Source organism: Pseudochaenichthys georgianus, chromosome 15, assembly GCF_902827115.2.
Source record: "Pseudochaenichthys georgianus chromosome 15, fPseGeo1.2, whole genome shotgun sequence".
Classification (NCBI taxonomy): Eukaryota; Metazoa; Chordata; class Actinopteri; order Perciformes; family Channichthyidae; genus Pseudochaenichthys; species Pseudochaenichthys georgianus.
Genome location: NC_047517.1, coordinates 9,242,178 through 9,256,695, shown reverse-complemented (window position 1 = coordinate 9,256,695; position 14,518 = coordinate 9,242,178). Strand labels below are relative to the sequence as shown.

Sequence of the window (14,518 nt, the reverse complement as noted above, 5' to 3'; positions counted from 1 at the left end):
CACCCTATGCTCATGCAAATAACAGAGCGGCAGGAAAGGCTCTTTAATTATGGGAGGTGTGTGCTTGATGAGATTTATTTTAAAGCGTAATAACTCTGGCTGTAATTAAGAGGGTTTGAAGTGCCCGGCGACGACTGTCACTAAAAGCCTGTGAAACACTTCTGCTAGAGGGCAGTCTTATACTTCTGCTCCTTTAGCCAATGAAGTGCTTATGTTTATCCATCATGAAATAATATGTAAATGTTGGTGGTGTTGTTGTTACCTGCCTATGAGTCACGGTACTATAACAGCATGGTACACTGTGCTCCACATGAAATAAAACTATAATAATTAACCTTTGCATTATGAATTCACTGTTACACATAGAAAGTGCATGAGCATCAGCGCACCGCGTAGACGGAGCGGCCCACCCGTCAGAGGTATAAAAAGCAGAAGTTACGATAAGGATTCTTAATGTGTGTCAGAACAAGGAGCAAGGACACTCACTGAGCATTTAGTTGTAGTTTCTATAAATCATATCTGAATATAAAACTCATTAATACTGCACAGGAAACACCGACAAATATGTCCATCGGGAAAAATCAGAGGTCAGAATTATGCTTTATGTTTCATCAGATTATGAGAAAGGAACAAACGTTGCCGGGAATAACTAAACTCGGCATTCGGGAAGCTACGCCCCGATGGTGTGGAGGTGGAGGCGACTTGTTGCCTGCAGAGTTTGCATGTCACCTTGTGGGGCTCGTCCTTTACTCACTCAGAAAGATCCCACACTTTGGATTTCCTTCCTGACAAAATGCACTTAATGACCAGGCTCCGCTCTGAATGAAGTCTGACGGCCCGTCCACACAGCGGCGTGCGTTGACGCTTCCCCATTCACTTTGAATGGGGTGACGTCACTTTTAGCCAAAATGCATCGTGGGAAGCGACGTGGAGCGTAGCTGGCGTGGCTCGCTGCAAAAGTTGAGCAATGTTCAACTTTTGACGCCTCGGCGAGGCGTCAGCCAATCGAATCATATGCCAGTACAAGCTCTAGCCAATCAAACTGCTGCTTGTGTGTCAGGGGCGGGAGATTCATGTGATTGGTTGTTGGTCGAGTTTCAGACACGCCCGCCGGCAAGTGTCAGCGCCCGCGCCGCTGTGTGGACGGGCCGTGAGGGGGTTGCCTGCTCACGTGTCGAAGCACATGCAGTCACGGACTAATACAAAATGAGTCTACGTTTGCCGACTAACAAAAAGCCTTGCAGCAGATTTTTTTGTATAGCTAAATCAACTTCCCAGTTTGAATATTTGATTAGCTCTTACTTAAATAATTTGGTCCTAAAAGTTTTCGGCTCACTCAAAATAAGTGTAATGGGAGAAAAAAAACGTGGATTCGGTTTTTAGCGCATTAACGAAACTGTTCGTACTGGGTGGTTTATTCAGCTTTGGGCCCAAATTACATAATCAACTAGAATGTGAGTGTAGTACCACCAATTGTCCACTAGGAACGTTTATTTCAACAGTCGGCACTGTTCCCGGGGGCTTTATGGGCACAGATCCCCTTATGATAAGGGTAATTTTGTACCAACAATCAGGATATTTCTGGTTTCATAATAATAATAATAATAACTGAGATTTCTATAGCGCCTTTCAAGGGACCCAAGGTCGCTTTACAGGAATAGGGCAAGCACAAACAAAACAAAACAAAACAAAGGTCAGACAGACAAAACAACAGATAGATTTAAGGGCCGAAAGCCTTGATGAACAGATGGGACTTGAGGGCCCTTTTGAAGGCGTCCAGTGTGGGGATGTTGCGAATCTCCGCAGGGAGAGCGTTCCAGAGGGTGGGGACTGCCACACTGAAGGCTCTGTCCCCGAAGGTTCTCAGTTTGGTGCGGGGGGTGGTGAGCAGGCCAGAGTCTGAAGACCGCAGGTTCCAGGGTGGGGCATGTGGGTGAAGGATGTCCGATAGGTACTGGGGGGCAAGGGCATGGAGGGACTTGTAGGTCAGGAGGAGGACTTTATAAGTTATGCGGAACTTGACCGGCAACCAGTGGAGGTGGATGAGGGTGGGAGTGATGTGCTGCCAGGGCTTTGTGTGTGTGAGGACCCGAGCTGCAACTGGGCAACATTCATAGTAATAAACTAGGCCCCTTCTCCAACACTGTATCCAGTTCTCTTCGTAGACCAAGGGCTGTTACGAATGTTGTTAGTTAAATGGGCTTAAAACAACAGCAGGCTGCCACAGAGTTACATCAGTACAGTCGTAGCGCACTGGTCACATCCTGAAAAATAGGTTTATGTGAATCCACAACGGCAGACTTGAGCGTGCGGAAAACTCCACGTTTAGAGACTGACTATTTTTCCCTTGTGCTCGATCAGCAGTAGACCTATGCAACGCAGAGCTCTGTCATCACAGCGATGGCATCTGGTTGCGCACTTGTGGCATTTGCTGACCCATCTATTCAGGCTGCAAATCCCTAACCGGGAATCCTTTGTTGAGATTATGAACAGAAATATTGTAATTAGTCTGACTTTGTAGGACATAAATGTATTTTATCTTTCTCAACTGACATGTTCAAGGACACGTGGTTGCATAATTGCCTTCTGCTTGGTAAAACCATAAACCAAAAGAAAACAAACATTCCTTCCAACCTTTGCACGGAGTGTGATTCTTAGAGCACGCAGACGGTAAAACGCAACACTGATTTATTATCCAGGGTGCAATGGATGTTTAGTTGGCTTACTTTGTGTTGTAGTTGTAAGAAATGCACTCCAAGGCAATTGACAGGGTTCTTACACCTTTTCCAAAGTCAAATTCAAGCACTTTTCAAGCATCTTACAGCTATTGTAAATTACATATTTATATACACATACTCAAATGATTATTTCCCTACCTCACATTAAATCAGATGTTCTTTATGCTACAAACAACCAAATGTGTGTTTCGTGATAGCATTCGACACGAGGATGAAAAATTAAAGAAAAGAAAACTAAGTTTAATATTTCAAAATGAGTGATCTGTACGTAGACTGGGCCTCCCATATAACCTGCTGAGCCAATATACAACAATCAGCTAAATAACTTTTCAATACATTATTGATTACTATTGTTGAGGTACTTTTAGGTTGGCAGTGAACATAAGTCAGAGGTAAATGGTGTACTTTTACTCCACTACACGTATTTAATACCTTTAGTTACTTCACAGATGTGGATGAATGATGTGAAATATAATCAAGTGTTACATCAGACTTTAGCTCCACCTGGAGTGAATCCACAAGCTACCCTGCAGTCTACAAAGCCATTACAACTAGCTGCACCTTCACCGGCTTTGAGAACACTTTGATGATCAATCATTATAAAACATATCATATATATTATTCTGAAATGGACCAATCTGCACAACGACTACTTTTGCTGTCACTACTTTCACTATATTCTGAGAATACTTTTCTACTTTCACTTGAGGAACATTTTGAATGCAGGACTTTGACTGTAACAGAGTATTCCTACACTCTGGTACTTCTACTTTTACTAAGTACAAGATCTGAGTACTTATAATTTCACTACAAGATCTGAGTACTTGTACTTTTACTCAAGTACAAGATCTGAGTACTTATCCACCTCTGGTAGTGTATTAGTCTAAATTGTAGCCACAAAATCACAGAGCTGCATACAAATAGACTCACAATGGTAACAAGTGAAAAATAATATTTACAAATGTGTAAATGATTTTAGGTCATTGTGACGACTCAAAGCTCCTGACTTATACATCTTCAAAGGAAGACTGTGTTCATTCTGCAATTACATGGGATTAAAGCAAAATGTAGTTTTACTTGTATAATACTTCAATTTTATATAAAAGACAGTTTGTTTTCATCCGTTTTTAAATAAACAAAGTGTTGGCTTTCAGAATATTAAACTTGTTTCGGCAAATTCAGATGATAAATACAACTTTGAAGCTTCGGCATAATTACAAGCAGAGAACGGAGTAATGTAACGTCACAGCAGGCAGAACAACAGCCGGTGTTTCTTGTGAGTGTTTCCCCGGGACACAAACGCAATAAACACAAACGCAAAAATACACAAACACACTCGCGAGCTTCCCCGAGACCAGTAATACAAACGAAAATGTGTCTTCGGGTCAATGCGACTGATTTCGAAAGAGCAAGTCACATTTGGTTTAGGCACGAAACATACAGTAGAAATACATTGCTTTCAAAATCGCTCTGTGTCGAATCAATAGATTATATTTCGTGACTATAACACGAAATGCCGTGAGAGCTCCATCCTCTGAAGACCACATAATGGCGACTGTAACGCACATAACATCAGTGGCGACTGGTCATTAGGGGCAGCCCCACCTAGTGTCAGCAGAAAGTATTAAAATAATGATTACCACAAAATGCAAAAAATAAATAAAAAGATATATAAAATATATTTTAAGATCATGTTTAATCATCTGATTCGTCTGTACATTGCTGTTTTAGTATGTGTTCTTCTAATTAGTGTCAACAGTGTGTGACTATTGAGCTGTTTAGAGCCATGTGGGACAAAACCTGATCCTGCCCCTCCCTCTCTCTGTCTAAGTGAACGGTGACTGCAAAAACTACACTGCGCATGCTCAGAGTATTGTCCTATTTAATGTGTGTGGCAAAAAATAATGACCATAGGGGCATAGTGCTGCCATCCCCACCATACGTCATCTCACATAATTCAGAGCTGATTGGCTGTAAGTACGTGTGCCGATAAAAGTGTGGTGTGTGAAGAGGAGACGAGAGAGCTGCAGTGAGGCGTCCTAAAACCAGGAAGTAAGCTGCGCATGGCTTCCCTCCACAAAAAAGCAACGAGATTTCTCCATAGGATTTTAGAAAATAGCTCAAAATAAGATCTGTGGGAAACGTAGCTGTTAGATAAATGCACGTTTTGTTCAGCCGGATAATATCCACATGTCTACCCTACTTTTATCATTTTCGGATCAAAAATCTATTGATTAGATTAGATTAGATTTATGATAGACTTTTGAAACTACAAGAAGATAAGGAGGACTTTTACAAAAAAGTAATAGAGATTTTTGTCCAGAAGGATAGGCACATGGACTTAATCTTCAAGTCAAGGTAAGACTGCAATTTTATTGAAAATGGGATCTTACTAAGAGAGAACAATTCAATATTTAAATGATAAAATTACATATTTTTGGGTATCCTTCTGTTGAACTGTCTGTTTAAAAGTAATTGAAGCATCAGACAAAAAAAGCTTTTGAAAATAATATTATATTTTGATTTAATATATTTGTAAACCTGAAGAGTCAGTGCCAGTGCCTCACCAGCCATGAACCTCACTGCAGAAGCTTATAGACATCTGAGTTTTTTGTGCCCCACCACTTTTGTACATATAGAAACGCCACTGCATAACATAGGTACGCTCCTCTGAAATGATTGTCCCCTGCAATTATTATTATCCCTCAATCGAGTTCGCTATTCAGCTCGCTAACGTTAGCTTAAACAAACGTAACATGCAACGTTAGCCTAATCCAAAATGCTCTACTGCGGCGTACCTTCCATGTGGCTCGTCAGCGCAGACTCTCGCATCGTTATTTGTTGCAAACTTTGCAGGAGGCTACTCGTGGGCTTGACCCTCGTCTTAGCCATGGCTTGTATTTGTCTTCTGCTAGCTAACGCTCGTTGAAACGGCAACCTCCTGGCACACAGTCATCTATCTCTCATCAGAATGCCCAGGTCACAAACACAAACACTTGCAGGCGCATAGCGCGGGAAGGCCGGAGCGGGGCTGTTTTATGTAGAAGCGAAGCAATTATTTTCTTTTAATCTAAAAAGCGAACTATTCAGTCAGACAGCAATTTATTGTAAAAGTAAAGCATTTACATTTTCAAGCACTTTATCTCAATTTCAAGTGCCATTTCCAAAATTCAAGCACTTTTCCAAGCTTGAAAACACCACGTCACATTTCAAGCATTTTCAAGGATTTCAAGCACCCGTACGAACCCTGAATTGATGAATCATTGCAGAGACAGATAGGGAAGAGCTGTTCTCAGATCTGAAATCTGTGTGGTTAGTATGTAAGAGCTCTCAGTGTTATCATTTCTCCTTGGCACTTCACATACTTCACCTCCTACAAAAAGTAAGCAAAGGGCAATCCATGTTAAAGGAATGGTATGCTCATGACACTCATTTTTTTAAAATTATCATCCGATAAAACAGACCAGTCTCTGCCAGTCTCTCTCTCTTTTTTTTTAATCCGATGACATTATCAGTGATTTTAAACTGATTATATACCGAAATAACATCAACACTGTGGGCGCCGCCATTTCCCAGACGTGACGTAAACCATGCGTTTGGTTTTCGAAGACACGTTGATCTCCATGTTATTTACTGTAGTTTCTCTCTTCAAATATGCCTCACTGTATCGCGAAATATTGCCATAATTCGGATAGGAACAATCCACGGAATGCTCGGTTCCATCTGTTGCCAAAAGGTAAGCATAAGAAGTACATTCAGAGGCAGTGGCTAGCGAAATGTGGCCGGCCCGAACCGAGAGATTCACAGGCTCATGTATGCAGCGAACATTTCACATTTCCGGACGACTACTCTGAGAGTATGATAAAACATAACATGGGATTTATGGAACAACCATTACTCAATGGAGATGCAGTACCATCGGTCTTTCTGGTGTCATCACCGACCAGGACACCAGTTCGGCCAGTTGAGAAATCGCCCTCTGCAAGTGTGAAGCGACGGAGGAGCAGAAGTAGTGCTCGGAGTAAGAATAAGGTATGTTATAGCGCATTTCCATTGCAGCGGCTAGCCCCGTTTTAACGTCCTTTAGCGTCCAGGCCAGGACAGTTTTTGGTGGCCTTTCCATATAGCGTAGGACCGGCTAGTGTGTATTTTCCCCCAGTTTTTTCCGGCCCCATAAAATCGTGATTCTATGGCCAGGGACAACGAAGCTGAGTATGCTAAACTAGAGAGGGAATCGCTAGCAAGGGTGGTACTACATGCATACATATAGTATCTTATATCATCTTCCCATTATACACACATGCATTTCCAAACATTTGGACTACCTATGTTGCAAATGTATTATCGATTTACACACGGCATCTATTGCACGTCTGTCCGTCCTGGGAGAGGGATCCCTCCTCTGTTGCTCTCCCTGAGGTTTCTCCCATGTTCCCTTTAAACTGGGGGTTTTCTTCGGAAGTTTTTCCTTGTACGATGTGAGGGTCTAAGGACAGAGGGTGTCGTATTGTCATACTGATATGTATGGCTGAATTCCCCCATCCAATCTCTTCACATTGGTCAAAACTTGTTCCTCTGCTGACGAGTCCGAACTGAAATACTCCACCATGTTTCCGTGTGTTGACAAAGTGAACGCATGGATGACGTCACGACCATCACGTGACTACTGAAAATGGCAAACATGGCGGCGGCCAGACAGAATATACAGGTCTTGATAAAAAAGAGGTATAAAATCATTATTTACCGGGGAATATCGCTGATTTCTTCAGGGTATGGTTTAAACATAACGTTTCACTAAATACTGAAGTTTTGATTAATTATCTAATGAGTGGACCATTCCTTTAAACACTTGAGTGACGTACACAATGTCTTTAAAGAATCCAAAGTAGGCATTCTCTGATTTGATCGAGTATTTCAAAACACATAATCGTCATAATTTAACTGTTGCCATTTGTTTTTATGAGATTTGAAATTATAGTGTATTCAAAAGAAACACATCTTTTGTTTATGTTATCTGAGGTTGGCACGAGTTTAAGGCATTTGGCTGAGGATGGAGGTGGAGATGGATGACTGCAGATGTGGTGCTTTGTTAGTCTGCTGTTCTCTGCAGCACATCAGGCACCGTCAGGGCTATCATTTAGCCCTATAAAATGAGTTAAGATGGTAAACTAGAGCCACCGCTTATCTCACCAGAGGCCTGTACTATGAAGCCGGATCTTTGCTAGGCGAACTAACTTCAGGGTAAACTCTGGGTTTCCGGTCCTACGACGCTGGTTCTCTTCTTACCGGGCTAGATCTCCATGGTAACTTATGCTGAACGGCAAACCTGCTCCGGAGCAGGTTAGGTTCCAGGATAAGAGATCAACTCAGTGAAAGCACCGCCTGCTGACCAATCAGAGCTCAGTGTGCGGAGTTTCAAGCTATCAAGTCATATTACAGGAGAAAGGAAATACAGAAAAACTGCCGTTGCAGGAAAGACGGCCGGCAAAAATCACCGACTGTGTGAACGTGAACATTAATAGAATATCACCTCCATCTTCAGAGCAATCTGACTATTATAACATTAGCGTTAAGAAAGCTCACTTAAATATCTGCCACAACATAAGAAACCGGATCATAGTAACATTACGTACAGTCCGCGGCACTGAGTGCAGACGTCGATGTGTCCCATTATCGTTCATATCACATCATAATGTATCATATATTTCCTTATCCGAGTCAGCTGAGCCGTATCTGGCCGTGCAACACATACTGTATGCAGAAGTATTATTTTAAGCAACACATTAAGTTGACGAAACACTCGAGTAAAATGTAATTAAAGTCAGATCGTGTTTTAGACGGGGCAGTGATATCATAAACCTGTTAATGTACGCATTCAAACACTTGTTCTGTTCCCAGCTGTATTCACCTTGCAGGTGCAGCCATGTGGCTTTGATCCTGGATCAAATGTTTAAGTCATGGATGTTTAAAGTTTAACTTCTTCATATGTCTAATATTATAGTTCACTTTTCATTCAGGAAGTATGAGGCTACACTGTCAGTGCGCTTGTCCATGTTTGTGATTGGTCAAATGTTGCTAACCCCGCCCCTTTCATGTGAACGCGCACTCAGCCGGACGGAGAAACCCTGGCTTGAGTTACCGAGTTGATAACCAGCGTCGTAGGACCGCTTGGCGAGATCACGTTGGTTTTGGGTTAGTTAAGCCAGATAACTCAAACATATCCAGGGTCTGTTGAACTGGATTCGTCGTACAGGCCTCAGGTAGAGAAACACGAGAAGCAGATTCAGCCTGTGGACGCTTTATGTGATTCTTCCCCTTTCAATTCTGTTTCTCTAATAAAGGCGAAAGTTGCCCAAAAATAGGAGCCACAAGATGTTCTATTCACATGGCAAACGGATGAGATTGTTAAAGTAGAAACTAACCTGAAGTGGATTTGAGATATTCAGCCTATCTATCTTGAGTGTATCTACTTAAATGATTTACATTAACAAATAAATAAGAGCTTGATAATATGTTGAGGTTATAGCTGTAATATTGACAGAAATGTATATAGTTTAATAATCAGAAGAATCAAAAAAATATAAATACCATATATTTACTGCATTTCTAAACGCCTGCATAACAAGGTCTGCTCATCTGTTGTTCGGTTCCTCGTGAGCAGCAGCGAGGTAAACAGTGGAGTCTGCTGGACAAACTCAGTAATGATCGCACTTCAAAGCATTACAAGCTTAATATATATATATATATATAATATAATTAATATCAACGTCCATACACAAATGTGAGTATTATAATGACACGTTATGCAATGAGAATATACATTTAAAGTTACAATGTTCCACGCTACTCAAACAACAAACATCTCAACCCCCAAATTACGCAAAACTACCTTCAACACACGCATATTGCTTAATCTTTAAAACATTTTGATCTGTATATTTTCTGTTTCATTTTATTTGTTGGTCCGGGATTATTATTATTATTCCGGCCTACGTACTTGACTTTGTTAAATGTTTACCTTGTGACTTGAAATATTATTTTGTATAGCTTTTGAAACCTATTTATCATAAAGTCTGTTATTATTTTTGTCATACAAATTGAGGTTTTTTGAGAGAACATTTTTTTTTAAAGGTCGGCCCCCCCATCCACCCCCAAATTAACATTTGATCTTGAACCAGGTTGCCACTCGTTTTAAAGTGATGCTGTAATATAAAGATGGTTTTGTATCCTTTATTAAGTCAATATCTATCGCCATGTCAGGTAACACTATTGTGATAAAAGCATGTATTGAAAATAGATCCCCTTACAGAGGTCATGCAGAATCAGGGCTAACATATATATTCAAGTGTGTTACAGTGTGTGATTGTGCACAAGTAGAAAGGACAGCAAGAGTGATGAATCAGCAGAATTTTGGGAACAGGGTTTTCTGACAAATGAATGATCATCATGTGATTAAAGTGTGTCAGAGTGAATCAGTGATGGTGTATCTTTGTAGGCCGCCGAACCAAAAGTTAGCAACGCAAGGGCTCCCTCGAACAAAAGCAATGAGATTACTATGGATTTAGTTATAGAGCAGGAAACAAGATCACAGAAGATCAACAAAAGATATGACATAAAATGAATTTACCAAAGCTGAAGTAGATGGTCAACTTCATTCATTTTCTTTCCGTTTTACTGATTGTAATCGCTATAAGCTGCTCTCTCTCGTCTCCTCTCGTCTTGCACACGTACTTACAGCCAATCATCTCTCTCAATTATGAGATGACGTTTGGTGGGTATGGCAGCACAGTGCCCCTATGGTGATCATTTTTTTGCCACACACATTGATTAGAAAAATACTCTGAGCATGCGCGGTGTAGTTTTTACAGTACACGTTCATGTTAACAGCAGAGAGAGGGGCTTGCGCCACATCGCTCAACACAGCTCAATAGGCACACTGTAGACACTTATTAGAAGAACGCAGACTAAAACAGCAATGTAGAGACGAATCAGATGACCAAACATGATCTTAAAATATATTTTAACATATATTCTTTTTGCATATTTTGGGAATTATTATTTGCATTACTTTCTACTGACACTAGGTGGGGCTGTGCCGAGTCGCCACCGCTTGTTAGCAACCGGTTCTTTTAAAGGTCCCATGTCATGCTTTTCTGGTTATTACCCGTCCCCTTGTGTTATGTAGCTTGTTCTGCATGTAAACGGTCTGCAGAGTCACAACCCCTCAAAGTACACCCTGTAGCGAGTAAAACTCTAACACAGAATAGACCTGTCTGTGCTGCCCCAGAACGCCTCGTTGGAGATTTCTCTTTGTCCATTGTTTACTTCTTGGGTATAGTGACGTATTTCGGGTATAGTGACGTCCGCGGAGCCGTTACGTTTGGACCAATCCGCGGACTTACTCACACACACACACACTCGGCGGGACGTTGCGAGGCTTGCTGCTGCGAGGAGCGGGACACTGTGAGCTGGCTCACTGGTGTGGGGTCGGCGAGGCAGCGAGACACCACAGAACTCAGCCTGAGCACACACACAAACTCCCAGCCAGGCTGCGGGTGTATTTCAGGCTGGGCTTCGCTGTGTCTCGCTGTCTCGCAGACGGCCACTGGGCTCACAGGGAGGGGGGGGGGGCAGGAGCTCCAACAAGCCGTTTAGGACAGAGAGTGAATACACAGACTATACAGAGATGCTGTGAGAAACCAATGTGAGTTTGGAACATTGAACAATGTAAATCTATTCTAGTCGACCTCAACAATGGAATTATGATCAGTAGAAATGGCATGGGACCTTTAAGAAACATGGAAGCTTCAGACATTCACCAGTGGGGTATTTACTGACCCATTTGTAGAACAAAACATTACAATCTCTTCAGCTTGTGTTAGCCACAGATCTTATTTTAGGCATCTATACAAAAAGAGGTACAAAAAAACACTTAACTACAAGACGAGGGAACCGAAAGTAGTAAAATACTTTCTCATTTCCAGGTTTTAGGGCTCATTCCTTCACAACTCTATAGTGAGGAATTGCTGCTTTTTCTGTGCACGTTTGTGACTTGATCAGAGGAAAGACTCATTGAGACAAAACACTAACACAGAATCTGTTTAAGCAAAAGTGAGTTTTGACAGAATCAACACCTTTAAAGTACTCACCCTCCCTCACTTTCTGCTTCCTCTGAGCTCCGCTCCCCGGCTGCGGCCCCGGCGATGGATGCTGCAGCTCTTTTCCTCCGTGTGGGCGTGGTCCTGTGGAGGGTGCTCGCTCGATGGGCCTCCTCACGTCCCATCAGCTCCTCCCTGACTTGGTTGGGCAGCGTCGGCAGAGCGTTCTTCAGCGACTTCATCTCGTCCTTCAGCTCGGACACGCACTGGATCAGGGCCTCGAGGCGCTCCAGCACCTCGGCCTGACCCCTGGGCAGACCTGGACCGTCCGCCAGCATCATGCTAGACCCCTGTCCGTTGGTGCGGTTCAGGTAGTACCCCGGACATGACGCTCTTCGCCTCGATCTGAAGCCCTGGTACCACACCACGGCCAAACTGACGCCTGCCACTCCGGCTAAAGCCCCCAGGACCAGCACCTTGCTGTCTGCCTGCGCCATCCTGAAGGGCTGACAAACAGAAACAACTACATTTAAGCTACAGATTTCATAAACATTTTGCCGAAATTGCATTATGGAATTCTGAAAGATTTGGGGCTTACAGTGCCTAATCGATTTGTCTTTAGATTCATTTAGCAATTAATAAGATTAGTTTCAAATGTATTGTCATTGTTCAGAGTACTGGGACAATGAAATGCAGTTAGCATCTTACCAGAGGTGCAAGAGAAGCAGTACATTGTAGTGTAATGTAAAGGTATAATATAGGTATTTAAATATGACTGACAATAGAGCTAATGTATGCAGTTTGAACAGTATTAATGGGTATGAGCTGTAGCAATAATGTGGAATGTTCTACAAAAGTTGAAAAACATAAAGTATAATATAAACACTATAGACATTAGTATACATATGAATACTCTATAAACCATTATGGACACTTTGCATTGATAATAGGAACATTCTAGGAGTACACTATAGAAGAAATAACCAGTATGGGTGTGAATAATTATTGAGTTTATACAAATATTGCCTTTATAAAATAGTGATAGTTGTTCAGCGCCCAAGATGAAACATGCTATTGCTTGTTTCATTCTGGTAACAGTAAAAACAAAAAACAAAGATATAGATAAAAAAGAAAAAACCCTGCAAATCCTCACATTTGAAAAGTGACATTACTAACATTATACGATTGCGAATATTGCAGCATTAATTAGCATTTCAAAGGAACATTTGTTAAACTAATTATTAAAGTTAACTATTGTAATATTATTTTTTTACTTTTTTGTTTGCAATGCAATCAATAAGTCAACCTCTTTGTACGTAAAACCATTGGTTTCATCTTTAGAGATGTATTATGTAAAATGTTTACAATGTCAACATCTGTATCTGAAATGTATCTTAAACTGTCAAATATAGTAAAAAAACATAATATTTACCTAGGAGATTATGTCACAATTAATGGAAATACTTAATTAAAGTACAAGTAATCCAAAAAGGTACTTCAGTACAGTACATAGAGTAAATAACCCTTCCACCACTGAACGTGATACACGATTGACAAGAGGGTGAATACTGTCTGTCTGAAACAGGCTAGTCGGTACGTTAGGAATGTTAGCCAGTACGCTAAAGGTGATTGGATCCACATACTCTTCACACAGCTAGCTTGTTCGCCAAAAGTCGGAGTCACAACAGCTCGATAAACCCTTGACACACTGAGAAATGTATTGTGTCTAACTGGGTCTTAAGCATACGTGTATTAAATGTATACTTTCATAATTAAGCTTAATTGTGTTTATAAACTGTCAATGACAGAATTCGTGCTGCTAACGTAGCTTAAAGTCGATTTGCTAACACTCAAAACAAAGTTACCCGCCAAGGTTAAAAGGACAGAACGCGTTCAAATGCTCACTTTCAGCATTATATTATCAAAACAAAACGTGACATTAACATGTTATTCATAAAAAACTACATAATTATCAATAGTAGAGTCCTTACTGCACAGGTAAGAAGGGAGGCACTTGGTAACTCGCTGGTGTAACCTTAAAAATAATCCGTGTGGACTCAGAAGACAAAAAGAAACGTTCCGGGTCATGTGCGTCAGCCTTCAACCACAAATTACTTGCGTGTTATTTTGAAGTAGCGCAGATAAATCCTCAGCATAACAACGGCATACAAATGTATATCACAACGTTTTTTACTTCAAACGTTTAAATTTATGTCACCACAGCTGCTTGTCATGAGCACTCTGTGGGGAGTTTGCATGGTTTCAATGGGTGCCCTTGAAAGGAAACCACATTTCCATTTGTGTGGTCTGTTTTTGTTGTTATGTAATGTTCCGCCCCCTGACTCAAAGACCCTGAACATGTCTAGAAAACATTCACATCCTTGTTGATGAAACAGGGTGGATTTCATCATTATTATGAATTCTTCCCCATGAACTAAATGACTGCAAAGGCTTTTCTGAATTAACTCTCTGTTATCTTATGAGGCCTAGTCCCAGGCTTGCAGAGGGAGGGGTCGATGCCAAGGTCACCGAGCTTGGTAATCAGTTTGGAAGGAATGATGGTGTTGAATGCCGAGCTAAAGTCAATGAACAGGAATCGTACGTATGTGTTGCTCTGATCCAGATGGTAGAGGGCAGGGTGTAGTGCTGTGGAGATGGCGTCATCCGTACTCCTGTTCCGAC

At 41.4% G+C, this 14,518-nt stretch overlaps 1 protein-coding gene across 2 annotated transcripts in view; it reads right to left on the bottom strand.

Moving 5' to 3' along the window:
• The window catches only part of LOC117459307 (regulator of microtubule dynamics protein 2), a 59,595-nt gene extending 45,601 nt beyond the window's left edge, over positions 1–13,994 (bottom strand). Inside the window, exons 1-2 of one of the 2 annotated variants that reach the window (XM_034100062.2) lie at positions 13,828–13,994; positions 11,888–12,342 (exon numbers count right to left, since the gene is read on the bottom strand). In XM_034100062.2, coding sequence (XP_033955953.1) covers positions 11,888–12,333 — 446 coding nt within the window. In that variant the 5' untranslated portion in view covers positions 12,334–12,342; positions 13,828–13,994. The remainder of the gene's footprint in view (positions 1–11,887; positions 12,343–13,827) is intronic. The other variant, XM_034100061.2, reaches the window with a different exon arrangement.
• Positions 13,995–14,518: the final 524 nt, after the last annotated feature.